The sequence below is a fragment of the Globicephala melas genome, chromosome 12, assembly GCF_963455315.2.
Source record: "Globicephala melas chromosome 12, mGloMel1.2, whole genome shotgun sequence".
In the NCBI taxonomy this organism is placed as follows: domain Eukaryota; kingdom Metazoa; phylum Chordata; class Mammalia; order Artiodactyla; family Delphinidae; genus Globicephala; species Globicephala melas.
The window spans coordinates 26122184-26135557 of record NC_083325.1 but is presented as its reverse complement, the minus strand read 5'-3'; the positions used below and the strand labels follow the sequence as shown (position 1 = coordinate 26135557).

At 48.0% G+C, this 13374-nt stretch overlaps 2 protein-coding genes across 2 annotated transcripts; both read left to right on the top strand.

Moving 5' to 3' along the window:
• The first annotated feature begins 7597 nt into the window (after positions 1 to 7597).
• Positions 7598 to 10393, top strand: INO80B (INO80 complex subunit B). The gene is made up of 5 exons (XM_030877639.3): positions 7598 to 7721; positions 7953 to 8145; positions 8363 to 8481; positions 8652 to 8821; positions 9777 to 10393. Exons 1-5 carry the CDS (start codon positions 7613 to 7615, stop codon positions 10305 to 10307), a joined length of 1122 nt encoding a protein of 373 aa, XP_030733499.1. The 5' UTR covers positions 7598 to 7612; the 3' UTR covers positions 10308 to 10393.
• Positions 10394 to 10531: 138 nt separating this feature from the next.
• WBP1 (WW domain binding protein 1) lies at positions 10532 to 13327 on the top strand. The gene is made up of 4 exons (XM_030877640.2): positions 10532 to 11108; positions 12087 to 12189; positions 12309 to 12485; positions 12659 to 13327. Exons 1-4 carry the CDS (start codon positions 11040 to 11042, stop codon positions 13057 to 13059), a joined length of 750 nt encoding a protein of 249 aa, XP_030733500.1. The 5' UTR covers positions 10532 to 11039; the 3' UTR covers positions 13060 to 13327.
• The last annotated feature ends 47 nt before the right edge of the window (positions 13328 to 13374 follow it).

Genomic DNA, 13374 nt, shown 5'->3' with positions numbered 1-13374 from the left:
ATGCTGGACAGGAAAAACAACAAACATCCTTGACATACAAAAGTGTACATGGAGAAGGGAGTTCTTCTGTCGTAGGAAAGGAAGATCAAAAGATTTTATAAATCTGTGGCCTCTGAGATAAACCTCAAAGAGGAGTGAGGGCATTGCCTCTGAGTTTCTTCAAATATCTATTGTCACTCCTCTAAACTGTAAGCTCCCCCAGGGAGGGAGAGTCTGTCTTGTCCACTGCTTTATGCTCAGTGCCTGGCACATAGGAAGTACTCAATAAACCATCACTTGAAGTAAGTGAACAAATGAGATGCCTAAAGAAAGCATACAGATTTGAGAGTGCTTAACTGGGATGAGCCATATTGTTGGACTAAAATTGTTCATTTCAAATGTTTGGCTTTTAGCAGCAGAATGCTTTTTTCTCCAAATGAAATCTCACCTGGAACATGTGAAATATAATCAGAGCTGCTGTGATAGAAGCAGGGGCTGGAGCCCCACATCTTGTCCTCTCCAGAGGCCCTCAGCTGCACGCAGACACACACACACACACACACACACACACACACACACACACACACACACACACACACACACACACACACCTGTGGGACATGGGACCTAAGGAAGTGTTTAAAAATCCCTGACAAGAGCTGGAGGAATGGAAGGCATTTGGAAAAGAAGTAGAGCTCAAATCTTGCCAGAGAATTTGCACTCGATGTGACTGAAGATTTTGGGAAAGGAGTGACACAGCCAAAGTTATATTTTAGAGATCATAGTCTGGCATCCATTTGTGTGAATCATTTGGAGGAGGTTGTGACTGGAGTTTGGGAAGCCAGCTTACACTGTTCTCAACCAATGGTAGAGAAACAAGGGCCAAAGTTTCTGTGGAGTTATTATTTTTTAATTAAATTCTTATTTGAAAACACACAGTTTTTTAAAACAATCCTTATTCTACCACTTAAAAAATAATACAAAGTAAGGAATAAATGAACAAAAGCACACTTTCCCCACCATCAGAGAAAAACACTGAGACACAGCCTGGTGCCGTGGCATGCTGAGGCCTTATACTGGCTCGTGAGAGACAATTTTGGAATTTTCTGGAATTGTGCATTCCAGCTGTTAAACACAGCTTTAATTAATAATTGAATCATAAAAACTCACAACTAAATAAATTATATTAAAGCAAAGGTGATAAAACTCAAAATTCATCACTTCCTAATTATTTTACTGCATTTTCCCATTATCCCTTGAGGTTGTTTACATCTATAGTGTCCGTATGGTTGAAATGCTATGTCACGGTGTGCTACTACATGTCTTGCCAACTCTGTGCTCAGTAATGAAATTGGCCATGGTGGGAGTTTTACACAACAGAAGTAGGCGAACACTGTAAACCAGGGCTATTTTTTTTCCCCTGGGGAGATTTCATTAAATATTTAGCCACATACCACTTGTTCACTGCATAATATTTCCCAATTTTTCCTTTTCTTACATCTGTATCTCCATCTCCCCAGCTATGAAGTAGATATTTGGGAAGGGCTTATTAGCCACCCAGTATTCAAATTATCTTTCTATTTCTACACAGACCCCTACTGTGGACAACTCTGGTAGGCTGAGGCTCTACCCTCTTTCTGGCAGCTGGAGAAGGACATTCATCCTCCCTCCCACTTCTTCACAGCCCAGGGGTAGGCAGTTGGCCTAAGCCAACCAACTGGAATGCTACCAACTGGACTTTGAATCTTGAAAGAGTGAAAACAAGACCCAGGGAGAATTCATGAGGAGTGGATGGCTCTGCTAGCAGGGAAATCCTCATCAGCAGGTTCCTGTGGTGAGACTTTGGTGTGGCCTCAGCATAACCTCAGCCATATGCCCCTAATGCTTGGCCTCCCAAGGGTTCCCACCCCTTATCCAGGGAGAATACAAGATGAACCCGAAACATTTTGTAGTGTTGGGAAATTAAAAGGTGCTAAAGGAATGATGGAGATGTGTCAGAAGGACACAGAAGTCATCTTAAAGAAATGCCCACTGACCAAATCTGGGACAAATTTAAGCATCAAAATAAATAATAGATTACAACTAATTGAATGAAACAGGAATCTATACCGACACAAATAAGTACATATGAAACTGAATGTAAGGAGAAAAGAAAGCTCCACTTCACCATAGAATGCCAACTAACACATGTAGATGGAATAACGGGAGTAGAATACCACTTGGCAATTATTATTTTATTTATTTATTTATTTTTTGCGGTACGCGGGCCTCTCACTGTTGTGGCCTCTCCCGTTGCGGAGCACAGGCTCCGGACGCGCAGGCTCAGCGGCCATGGCTCACGGGCCCAGCCGCTCCGCGGCATGTGGGATCTTCCCGGACCGGGGCACGAACCCGCGTCCCCTGCATCGGCAGGTGGACTCTCAACCACTGCGCCACCACCGAAGCCCGTGTACTTGTTTTTGAGGAAATACACAGTGAACTATTTAGGGGTAAAGTGGCATCATGTCTGCAACTTGCTCTCAGAATGATCAGAATAGGAATAACGATAATGGAGAGGAAGGGGAGGAAATAGTAAATGTTAATAATTGTAGAATCTGATTTAAGGAGCTAAGAGAGTTCTATGTACTCTTCTTGCAACTTTTCTGTAAGTTTGAAATTATTTCCTCAAAAATTATATTTAAAAAATAAGCTAAGGGCTTCCCTTTGGAAGTGGCGCAGTGGTTGAGAGTCCACCTGCCGATGCAGGGGACACGGGTTCGTGCCCCCGTCCGGGAAGATCCCACATGCCGCGGAGCCTGCGCGTCCGGAGCCTGTGCTCCGCAACGGGAGAGGCCATAACAGTGAGAGGCCCGCGTACCACAAAAAAAAAAAAAAAAAAATGCTAAGAACTTTTTCAGAAGGACAAAATTCTTCCTTTCAGCCTACAAACCTCTCTGACACTAAACAAAGCAAAACTAAAAACAAAACAAAATAATGAAGCCCATGGCTACTTACTTACTGTCACCGCTTCCTTCCTGCTGGGCATCAGGATGTTGAGGAAACACCACTGGGTCTAGTGTCAGGAAGTCTCTGTTTGATGCTGGCTCTGCCACTCCCTAACTGTGGCTCTGGCCAAATCATTTAACCTCTCTAAGCCTCAGTTTCCTCATGAGGGAACAACAGTATCTCCCACATGGAGCTGCCATGGGGGTCAAGGGAGGGAAGGGATATGAAAGCAGGTTATAAACTCTAATACGTTTGACAAATACTAACTGCAGGTGATCCCTCACTTCAACTCCTAGTGATACAGAACTATTGCCTTCACTCCCTGCTAGAATGCATACTCTGCTTGGAGCTCAACCTAGCCTTCGCAGAACTGTACACGGTTCATCATAGCCTGTGTCTGCTGATAATCTCTGCCCTTGGGTACCTTTATTGCCTCTTTTGATCTCTTCCCAACCCTGCCTGCCCCTCTGCCTGCCTGTTCAGGACTGGTGTCCACTTGGGTTTGTTCCTGGTCCTTTCCTCTTCATCTGCTTGATCATTCTGGAATGTCTCATCTATTGCCATCCCTTGAAGGAGACCTCCACTTTTATGCTGATGACGATGCCTCAAATCACACCTTCTGCATTGGCTTCTCCTTCAGTATTCCATCTCCATCTGGGCATTCCCACATGCACTTTATTTTATTTTATTTTTGTTAACTTTTATTACAGTATAGTTGCTTTACAGTGTTAGGTTAGTTGCTGCTGTGCAGCAAAGTGAATCTGTTATACGTATATATATATATATATATATATATATATATATATATATATATCTATCTCCACTCTTTTTTAGATTTTCTTCCCATTTAGGTCACCACAGAGCACTGAATAGAGTTCCCTGTGCTATACAGTAGGTTCTCATTATTCATCTATTTTACACATAGTAGTGTATACATGTCAATCCCAATCTCCCAATTTATCCCACCCCTCCTTTCCCCCTTGGTAACCATAAGTTTATTCTCTATATCTGTGACTCTATTTCTGCTTTGCAAAAAAGTTCATCTGTATTATTTTTTCTAGATTCCACATATAAGCAATGTTATACGATATTTGTTTTTCTCTTTCTGACTTACTTCACTCTGTGTGATAATCTCTATGTCCATCCATGTCTCTGCAAACGGCATTGTTTCGTTCCTTTTTATGGCTGAGTAATATTCCATTGTATATATGTACCACATCTTCTTTATCCATTCCTCTGTCGATGGACATTTAGGTTGCTCTCATATCCTGGCTATTGTAAATAGTGCTGCAATGAGTATCAGGGTGCATGCATCCTTTCGAATTCTGGTTTTCTCCAGATATATGCCCAGGAGTAGGATTGTTGGATCATATCGTAGCTCTATTTTTAGTTTTTTAAGGAACCTCCATATTGTTCTCCTTAGTGGCTGTACCAATTTACATTGCCACTAATTGTGAAAGAGGGTTCCCTTTTCTCCACACCCCTTCCAGCATTTACTGTTTGTAGATTTTTTGATGATGGCCTTTCTGACAGGTGTGAGGTGATACCTCATTGTAGTTTTGATTTCCCACATGCACTTTAAATTCACCTTGGATAACACTAAATGATTTTCTTCTTACTTGCTTCTCTTCCTATGTTCTAATCTTTATTTAAAACACTATGGGGACTTCCCTGGTAGCGCAGTGGTTAAGAATCCACCTGCCAATGCAGGGGACACGGGTTTGAGCCCTGGTCCGGGAAGATCCTCCATGCCATGGTGCACGAGCCACAACTACTGAGCCTGTGTGCCACAACTACTGAAGCCCGCGTACCTAGAGCCCATGCTCCGCAACAAGAGAAGCCACCACAATGAGAAGCCCGCGCACCACAACAAAGAGTGACCCCCGCTCGCCGCAACTAGAGAAAGCCCGTGAGCAGCAACGAAGAACCAACGCATCCAAAAATAAATAAATAAATTTATTTTTAAAAAACAAAACACTATGTTCTCTCTAATACTTGGGCTAGAAATATAGAAGTCATTTTAAAATTTTTATTTATTTATTTATTTATTTTAGCTGAGCTGGGTCTTAGTTGTGGCATGTGGACTTCTTAGTTGTGCCATGCGGACTCTTTTTTTTTTTTTTTTTAATATTTACTTATTTATTTGGCTGCGCTGGGCCTTAGTTGCGGCATGTGAACTCCTAGTTGCTGCATGTGGGATCTGGTTCCCTGACCAGGGATCGAACCTGGGCCCCTTGCATTGGGAGGGCAGAGTCTTACCTGCTGGACTACCAAAGAAGTCCCTAGAAGTCATTTATTATTGCTGCTGTTTGCTTTTTGAACATCTACTATGTGCCAGATACTACCCTAGGTACTTTGCATTCTTGATTTGCTTTATTCCTTGAAAGAATCCTATGCAGGAGACACTACTTCATTCTATTTTGCAGAGCTGGAATATGAGGTTCAGAGAGCTTAAATAACTGTGAACCCAAGGTTACATAGCCAGTAAACTGTAATTTGATAATAGGCTTCTCCGACTCCAAAGTTCATTCTCTTAATCTTAATCACTATACTACATTGACTTCTTCCTGAATTCTCATATATAATTGTTCATCAGTTCCTTTAAATTTCATCAATGAAATGTCTCTTGAATCAGTTCTTCCCTTACTATGTTCACTATTGCTACCTTGTTCAGACATGTATCCCATATATATTATATACAGTGCTTTTTTCTAATTATAAATGTGATATATAGGCTGTAAGAAAATTCATTACAAAAAATACTAAGCGATATATATATATTTTTTTTTGCGGTACGCAGGCCTCTCACTGCTGTGGCCTCTCCTGCTGCAGAGCACAGGCTCCGGACGCGCAGGCTCAGCGGCCATGGCTCACGGGCCCAGCCGCTCCGCGGCATGTGGGATCTTCCCAGACTGGGGCACGAACTCGTGTCCCCTGCATCGGCAGGCGGACTCTCAACCACTGCACCACCAGGGAAGCCCTAAGCAATATTTTTAAGTGAAGAGAGAGAGAGAGAGAGAGAGAGAGAGAGAGAAGGAAATTTATAGAATTTAGAGAGAGAAAGGAAAGGAAAGGAAAGGAAAGGAAAGGAAAGGAAAGGAAAGGAAATTCACTACAGATCTAGATAGTGAAATTTCCCCAACCCCAGCTTCCAAAGATAATCACCGTTAATGGTGTAGTATACATTCCTTAATGTTTTCTCTGTGAATGTAGTAGCATATTATGCCTTTTTAAATGGGATCACCGCAGGACTTCCTTGGTGGCGCAGTTGTTAAGAATCCGCCTGCCAATGCAGGGGTCACAAGTCTGACTCCTGGTCCCAGAAGATCCCACATGCTGCAGAGCAACTAAGCCGGGGCGCCACAATTACTGAGCCTGCATGCCACAACTACTGAAGCCCGCGTGCCTAGAGTCCACGCTCCGCAACTAGGGAAAGCCCTTGGGCAGCGACGAAGACCCAGTGTAGCCAAAAATAAACCAATTAATTAATTTAAAAAAATTAAAAAATAAATGAGATCACCTCATCTTGAAACTTGCCTTTCCTATTTCATATGTCAGCACATACAGATCTACCTTGTTCCTTTTTTTTTTTTTTTTTTTTTTTTTTTTTTTGCGGTACGCGGGCCTCTCACTGTTGTGGCCTCTCCCGTTGTGGAGCCCAGGCTCCGGACGCTCAGGCTCAGCGGCCATGGCTCACGGGCCAAGCCGCTCCGCGGCATGTGGGATCTTCCCGGACCGGGGCACGAACCCGTGTCCCCTGCCTCGGCAGGCGGACTCTCAACCACTGCGCCACCAGGGAAGCCCTGTTCCTTTTTTTTTAATTAGGTAAAACATACATGTTTTAGACAAAGTACAATAGGCACAAAAGGGTATATTATTAAGAATAAGTCTCCCTTCACCCTCGTTCTCCCAACTATCCATTGGAATTGCTGCCACCAGTTTCTTGGGTAGCCTTCTGGGGCCTCATTTCTTTTAATGGCAGCATAGCTTCCCACTGTATGGATGTATCAAATCCCTGTACCAAATTATTTTGGTTTTTCTTTAGAGGCACACTTAGATTGTTTCCAATGCTACTACCAACTTGGATATAAATTCCATGTCAATCTTATCAATTACTTATCAGCTCTTAGCTTTTGTGTTCCAGATTGGATAGATGCACCATAATTCATTTATCCATTTCTCTAATGATATAGAATTTAGGCTTAAATGTCATTTGCCCTGCTGGTAGGGCACTTGTGCTGTTAAGTAAGCCCTTCTGCCATTTTGCCGGCAATACAGTTTCTTACGTACTCCACCAAATTGTAAGCTCCTCAAAGGCAGAGAGAAGTGTTCATATTCATCTTTGTATTCTCATAGCCTAGCCCCGAATTTGGTCTGCAATATACGTTCATCACGCTTGAGTGTAATAATAATTGAATTGCCCGCGCTGAGTTCTGACCTCGATTGCGTGGATGCGGAGCCCGCAGAAAGCCGTGGCCCTCTGACCGCTCCCGGTCTCAAAGAGCCCGGAACCCTTGTTGGAAGGGGCGTTGTTTCTCCCGGAGGATTTTTTTAAACCGCAAAGCTTGCCCCGCACAAGCATGGTTGCTACGCACCGGAAGTGCCCGGCTATTTGCTGGGATAAGTTGTTCCGTGGGGCGGAAAAGGTATGTCTGCTTGTGTTCCGACTATTTTCAGCCTCTTTTCCTTGCAGGACCCCATGAGTAAGCTGTGGCGGCGCGGGAGCACCTCTGGGGCTATGGAGGCCCCTGAGCCGGGTAAGCGCGGATCGATAAAGCAACTTAGGCCTTCGCAGAAAAGGAGTCCCTTTCTTGCTCCTCCGAGCTTCTTGGGTACTTCGCCACAGGTGGGAAGGAGAAAGGCGGGGCTGTTGTTATGGTAACAGCGAATACCGCGGGAAGAGTAGGACCCCTCAGGGGTATTGGGTTCTTCTGGGATTTCCCTGACCTGCTCCTGATGTACACCGTTGACAGACTCTCCTTCTGCAGGGGAAGCCCTGGAGTTGAGTTTGGCGAGTGCCCACGGCCACGGAGTGCACAAGAAAAAGCACAAGAAGCACAAGAAGAAACACAAGAAGAAACACTACCAGGAAGAGGAGGCTGGGCCCACGCAGCCGTCTCCTGCCAAGCCCCAGCTCAAACTCAAAATCAAGTTGGGCGGGCAGGTCCTGGGCACCAAAAGGTGAGGCCAAGAGAGCCGAGGTTTTACTTGGGGGACTTCAGGAGCAGGTAGAGATAGAAGCAGAAGCTGGCTGCGCTTTTCAGAAGACAGAGAATGGACGCTGTGATTTCAGGGCCCAGGTTAAAGCAGCAAGAACCCAAGAGGGTGTAGGGAAGGCTGGATGTACTGAGCAGGAGGAGACAATTGCTCAGCTTACAGAGTGGTTGCTTCTCCGCAGTGTTCCTACCTTCACTGTGATCCCTGAGGGTCCTCGCTCACCCTCTCCCCTTATGGTTGTGGACAATGAAGAGGAACCTGTGGAAGGAGTCCCCCTTGAGCAGTACCGTGCCTGGCTGGGTGAGAAGGGTCTGGAGGTGGGGAAACTGGGTTTCTCATTATACTTGGTTAAGGGAAGAGGGTTCGTTCTGAGGAAGGTGAGAATTTTGCGTGTCCCAGTATTAACTTGGCCAAATTAGGGTTCCCCCTCTGAACAATTCCACTTTTAGCTCTCCAACTTTCCTTTCCAGATGAAGACAGTAATCTGTCCCCCTCCCCACTTCGGGACTTGTCCGGGGCCTTAGGGGGTCAGGAGGAAGAGGAAGAACAAAGGTGGCTGGATGCCTTGGAGAAGGGGGAGCTGGATGACAATGGAGATCTCAAGAAGGAGATCAATGAACGGCTGCTCACTGCTCGACAGGTAAGTTAGTTCATTCTTTATTTGCTTGCCAAATTTATATTGAGAACTTTCCATGTCCCAAGAACTTTGCTAGGCAGCAGGGATATCAGCAGTGGAGAAAAGACAGACAAGGTTTCCGTTCTTATGGAGCTGGTATTCTTGTGCAGTAAATAATTTCGAAAAACTGTAAGGTTTATAACAAAAATAGGGTGATGAAATAGAAAGAAGTAGAAAAGAAACAACATTAGATAGGGTAGTCTGGAAAGACCTCTCTAAAGAGATAACATTTACAATACCAGAGGAGCTTACCCGGCAGAGAGACCAGCAGGGGCAAAGACCCTGAGAGCGGAACATGCCTAATCATGGTCAAGGAGAAGAATAAGTGTGACTACCACAAAAGGGTGTTTACAGAGAAGTAATGTATTTGATTTATATTTCAGTAGATTTCTTTGGTTTCTTAGTGGTGGTAAGGGATAGAAGCAAGACCAAGTAGGAAGCTGTTGAAGTAGGTAAGAGATGGTGGTGGCTTGAACCAAGGTGGAATGGTAGAGATGGAGAAAATCAGATGGATTCTGGATATATTTAGGAAACAGACACTTGTTGGGGGAAGGAGAGGAATCAAGGATAACTGTTAGTTTTTGGCTTGAGCAGTTATCCAATTGATGCTATCCATTGATATTAAAAGATTTAAAACAACAACAAAAAAGCCTCCAGAGAGCTGGTACAGAGTTTTGGTACACAAGGCAGGGAGGTAACATTACTAATACTTTTCCCCTTGAGAGTCAAGGATCTAAAGCTGGAAGTCTGGAGACCTGAGAGGAGGCAGTATTAAGGGCTCCTGGAGAGGGTGCTCATTTCACCCCTTCTCTCAAGGCCTGTTCTCCTCAAGACCCTGCTTTCCATGTCCCATCTTCCCCTTCCCCCGTTCAGGCAGACGTCACTTCTCTGTTTTGACATCTCTTCCGTCTCTCCCTAGCGAGCTCTGCTGCAGAAGGCTCGAAGTCAGCCTTCCCCGATTCTGTCACTACCTGTGGCCGGGGGGTGCCCAGCCCCCGCTCTCACCGAGGAGATGCTGTTGAAGCGTGAGGAGCGGGCACGGAAGAGGCGGCTGCAGGCGGCTCGGCGGGCGGAGGAGCACAAGAACCAGACTATTGAGCGCCTCACCAAGACTGTGGCGCCCAGCGGGCGGGGAGGCCGAGGGGCCGCGCGGGGCGAGAGGCGTGGAGGGCGGGCCGCGGCCCCGGCCCCCATGGTGCGCTACAGCAGCGGGGCACAAGGTTCCACCCTTTCCTTCCCACCTGGCGTCCCCGCCCCCGCGCCGGTGTCTCAGCGGCCGTCCCCATCTGCCCCTGCGCCTCGGTGCTCTGTCCCCGGCTGTCCACATCCGCGCCGCTATGCCTGCTCCCGCACAGGCCAGGCACTCTGCAGCCTTCAGTGCTACCGCATCAACCTGCAGATGCGGCTCGGTGGGCCTGAGGGCCCCGGATCCCCACTTCTGGCTTCTTAAGGCCCTCACCCAATCTGGACTCTGTGCCTTCTCCTCTGTCCCCGGTTTTCAGTGTCTTCCCCACCCTATTAAATTTCATCCAGTGCCTTGACTTGTACAGAACTGGGGTAATGGGGTATGGGTAGGCCAATTCCGCGTACACACATCTTGCCCCCACCGGAGCTTGCGTCGAGGCCTGGGAAACGTCCACCAGGCCCAAGAACAGTAGCCAGCCCCCGCCCAGACTCCAGCCGACATTTGTGACCCTGCCTCTTCCTGGCGTGGTTAAGCGTTTGGCGTCATCTGGAAAATAGGACTCAAGCCAATCAGCGGGAACTTTGCTGTTCTGGACGGCCGTTCATTGGTTGATAACGCAAACCCGTTCTGTTGTCCATATTGGCTGTTGTCACTGTCAGTCAGGGCCATGGGTCGAACCTTACCCCACTCTTTGTCTGTGCAAGCTCTTGTTGTCTGGGAGAGTGGCGGAGGCGCTGCTGTAGATTGGTCACAGGGAGAAGCCTGTGATCTTTCCTATTGGCCCGTGTGTCGGAGGGTGATGTGGATTGGTAGGACGGAACAACCTGGGTGCTAGTTGGCAGAGCTCTGGCTGGATGGAAGGTCCGGTTGCGAAGTGATGGTGGAGGCAGCGAAGATGGGCTGGGCAGGGACCATGGCGGTGGCGGCAGAAGTGGCAGGGGCGGGGTGGCTGGCGGTAGAGGAGACTGTGGTCTTCAGGGGGCTGTAGGCAGAGGCATGGCTCGGGCCAGCGGCGGGAACGGCAGCGAGGAGGACTGGGGGGCACTTCGGGTGCCGCAACAGCAGGTATCCCAACAGCTCCAAAAGCCTATCACGACAGCCATTTATTTCTCGTTCCCCTTTCCTTGTCCCTGCCTTTTGGGGGGTGGGGGAGGAACTCACGGAGACAAAGGTACTGCGAAGTTCCTAGATATGTTCCTTGCACCCTTTGTCTAAACTTTGTAATGTACTGTAGATGCAGTTGACTTGTGCCTGCAGCTTCATAGACCCCCATCCCGTGGCTGCAGTGGAAGCTTGCAGTGGCTCTCCAGTGACCAGAGGCATAGCGAGGCCCCAGGGAGGCTCCCTCTGTTTTGCAACTGTTATTTGTGATGTTTTTCTGTGTGCCTATTGTCACAACCGAGTCTGGCAGCGTCTACTCTTGAGGGAGCAATTTGGAGAAGAGCTGGAACCCAGACTCGCGCCTTGGATGCCATCCGTTAGCATCCGCAGCAATCCCATCTGGTTGGGAGCCCTGCTCTGGGTCTCACACTGACCCTCCTCTACCCTGGGAAGCCTGAGACCCAGGGGTGGAAAGATCCAGCTTGGGAGTGGGGATTGGCAGACCATGGGGAATGATGATGAAAACAGCTTTAGGAATTACCTTAAACTCCTTACCCATTGTCTGAGACTTTGAGATAGCTCAAACTGTCTTCTGGCTTCTGCCAAAATACTCCCTTAACAGAAAACACCCTGGGGAGCCAGACCTGAGTATGAGAGAAGTCTCTTATATGCAGAGCTGAAATCTGCCTCTTTGTATGTCCACACCTTGCATCTTAATCTTGGTCTCTAGACTGATTCTTGCTATTCCAAATCCTCTTCCATGCTGGCAGCCCTTCAGATATTTGAACACTCCTCTCAGCATCACTCTTCCCTCTCCCCATAGATTTCTATGAGCTAAACTTGGTTCACAGGGTGGGATTGTGTATGTGTATGCAGGGGCTGGGGATGGACAGTGCCTTGGGCTGGAACCTCCCTTGGTTCTAAGTGCCTCCTTGCTCCCAGCTTCGAGAGCTGTGCCCAGGAGTGAACAACCAGCCTTACCTCTGTGAGAGTGGTCACTGCTGCGGGGAGACTGGCTGCTGCACCTACTACTATGAGCTCTGGTGTGAGTCTTCAAGAGGGCTCTTCTTGGGTCCTTCTGCCCACCCGCCTTTGGACCTCAGCCTTCAAGGACCCTTCTCTGCCTGGGAGGTATCTAAGACTCTCCCTCCTCACTTCCTGCAGGGTTCTGGCTGCTCTGGACTGTCCTCATTCTCTTTAGCTGCTGTTGTGCCTTCCGCCATCGACGAGCTAAACTCCGGCTGCAGCAACAGCAGCGGCAGCGTGAGATCAACTTGTTGGCCTACCACGGGGCATGCCATGGGGCTGGCCCTGTCCCTCCCGGTTCACTGCTTGATCTTCGTGAGTGACTTGAGGCTCTGGGCTCACTACCAGTGGTCCCTCCCAAAACAGGACCCTGATTCATCCCACACTCCCTTTTCAAACATTTCAAAGCACACTTTTTGCTAACAGGAAAGAGACCACCCCCCCCCCGCCTTGTTGCCTTCCACCAACCATGCCATTCTCTCCTGCAGGCCTCCTCAGCACCTTCAAACCCCCAGCCTATGAGGATGTGGTTCACCGCCCAGGCACACCGCCACCTCCTTACACTGCAGCCTCAGGCTGCCCCTCGACTGCTTCCAGTGAATGCACCTGCTGCTCCTCTGCTTCTAGCTGCCCTGCCCACCAAGAGGGAACAAATGTGGAAGATGTTTCCTCCCACCAGAGTGACCCTCCTCATCAGGAGGGTGAGCCTGGGGCAGGGGTGAGCCCTGCCCCCACACCACCCTTCTGCCGCTATCGCCGCTTGACTGGGGACTCAGGTATTGAGCTCTGCCCTTGTCCTGACTCCAGTGAGGGGGAGCCAGTCAAGGAGGCTAGGGCTAGTGCCACCCCACCAGATGTGGAGGACCAGTCCCCTGTGCACGGCCCCTAGATCCTGTACCCCAGGTCTCCTTTGGGGCTGGCTTCCAATGAAGGGGACATCCCATAAGCAATTTGGGGAGGGTGGGTGGTTTACTTGCCCACCAGAAACAGCCCTGCTCCCAACTCCCTGAGTTCTCCTCGGCCTCTCCCTGCCCTCCTAGAATCGGTCTGAAAGGGCTGGAGTCCTGAGGAGAAGGGCAGTGTTTGGAGGACTGTGCTAGCTCTATCTCCTAAGACATACACAGGAGCCTTTGATCTCATTAAAGAGATGTGAACCAGCTGCTTGTGGATTTGGGTGGACTAGTGCTCAACTTACTGCATTGCA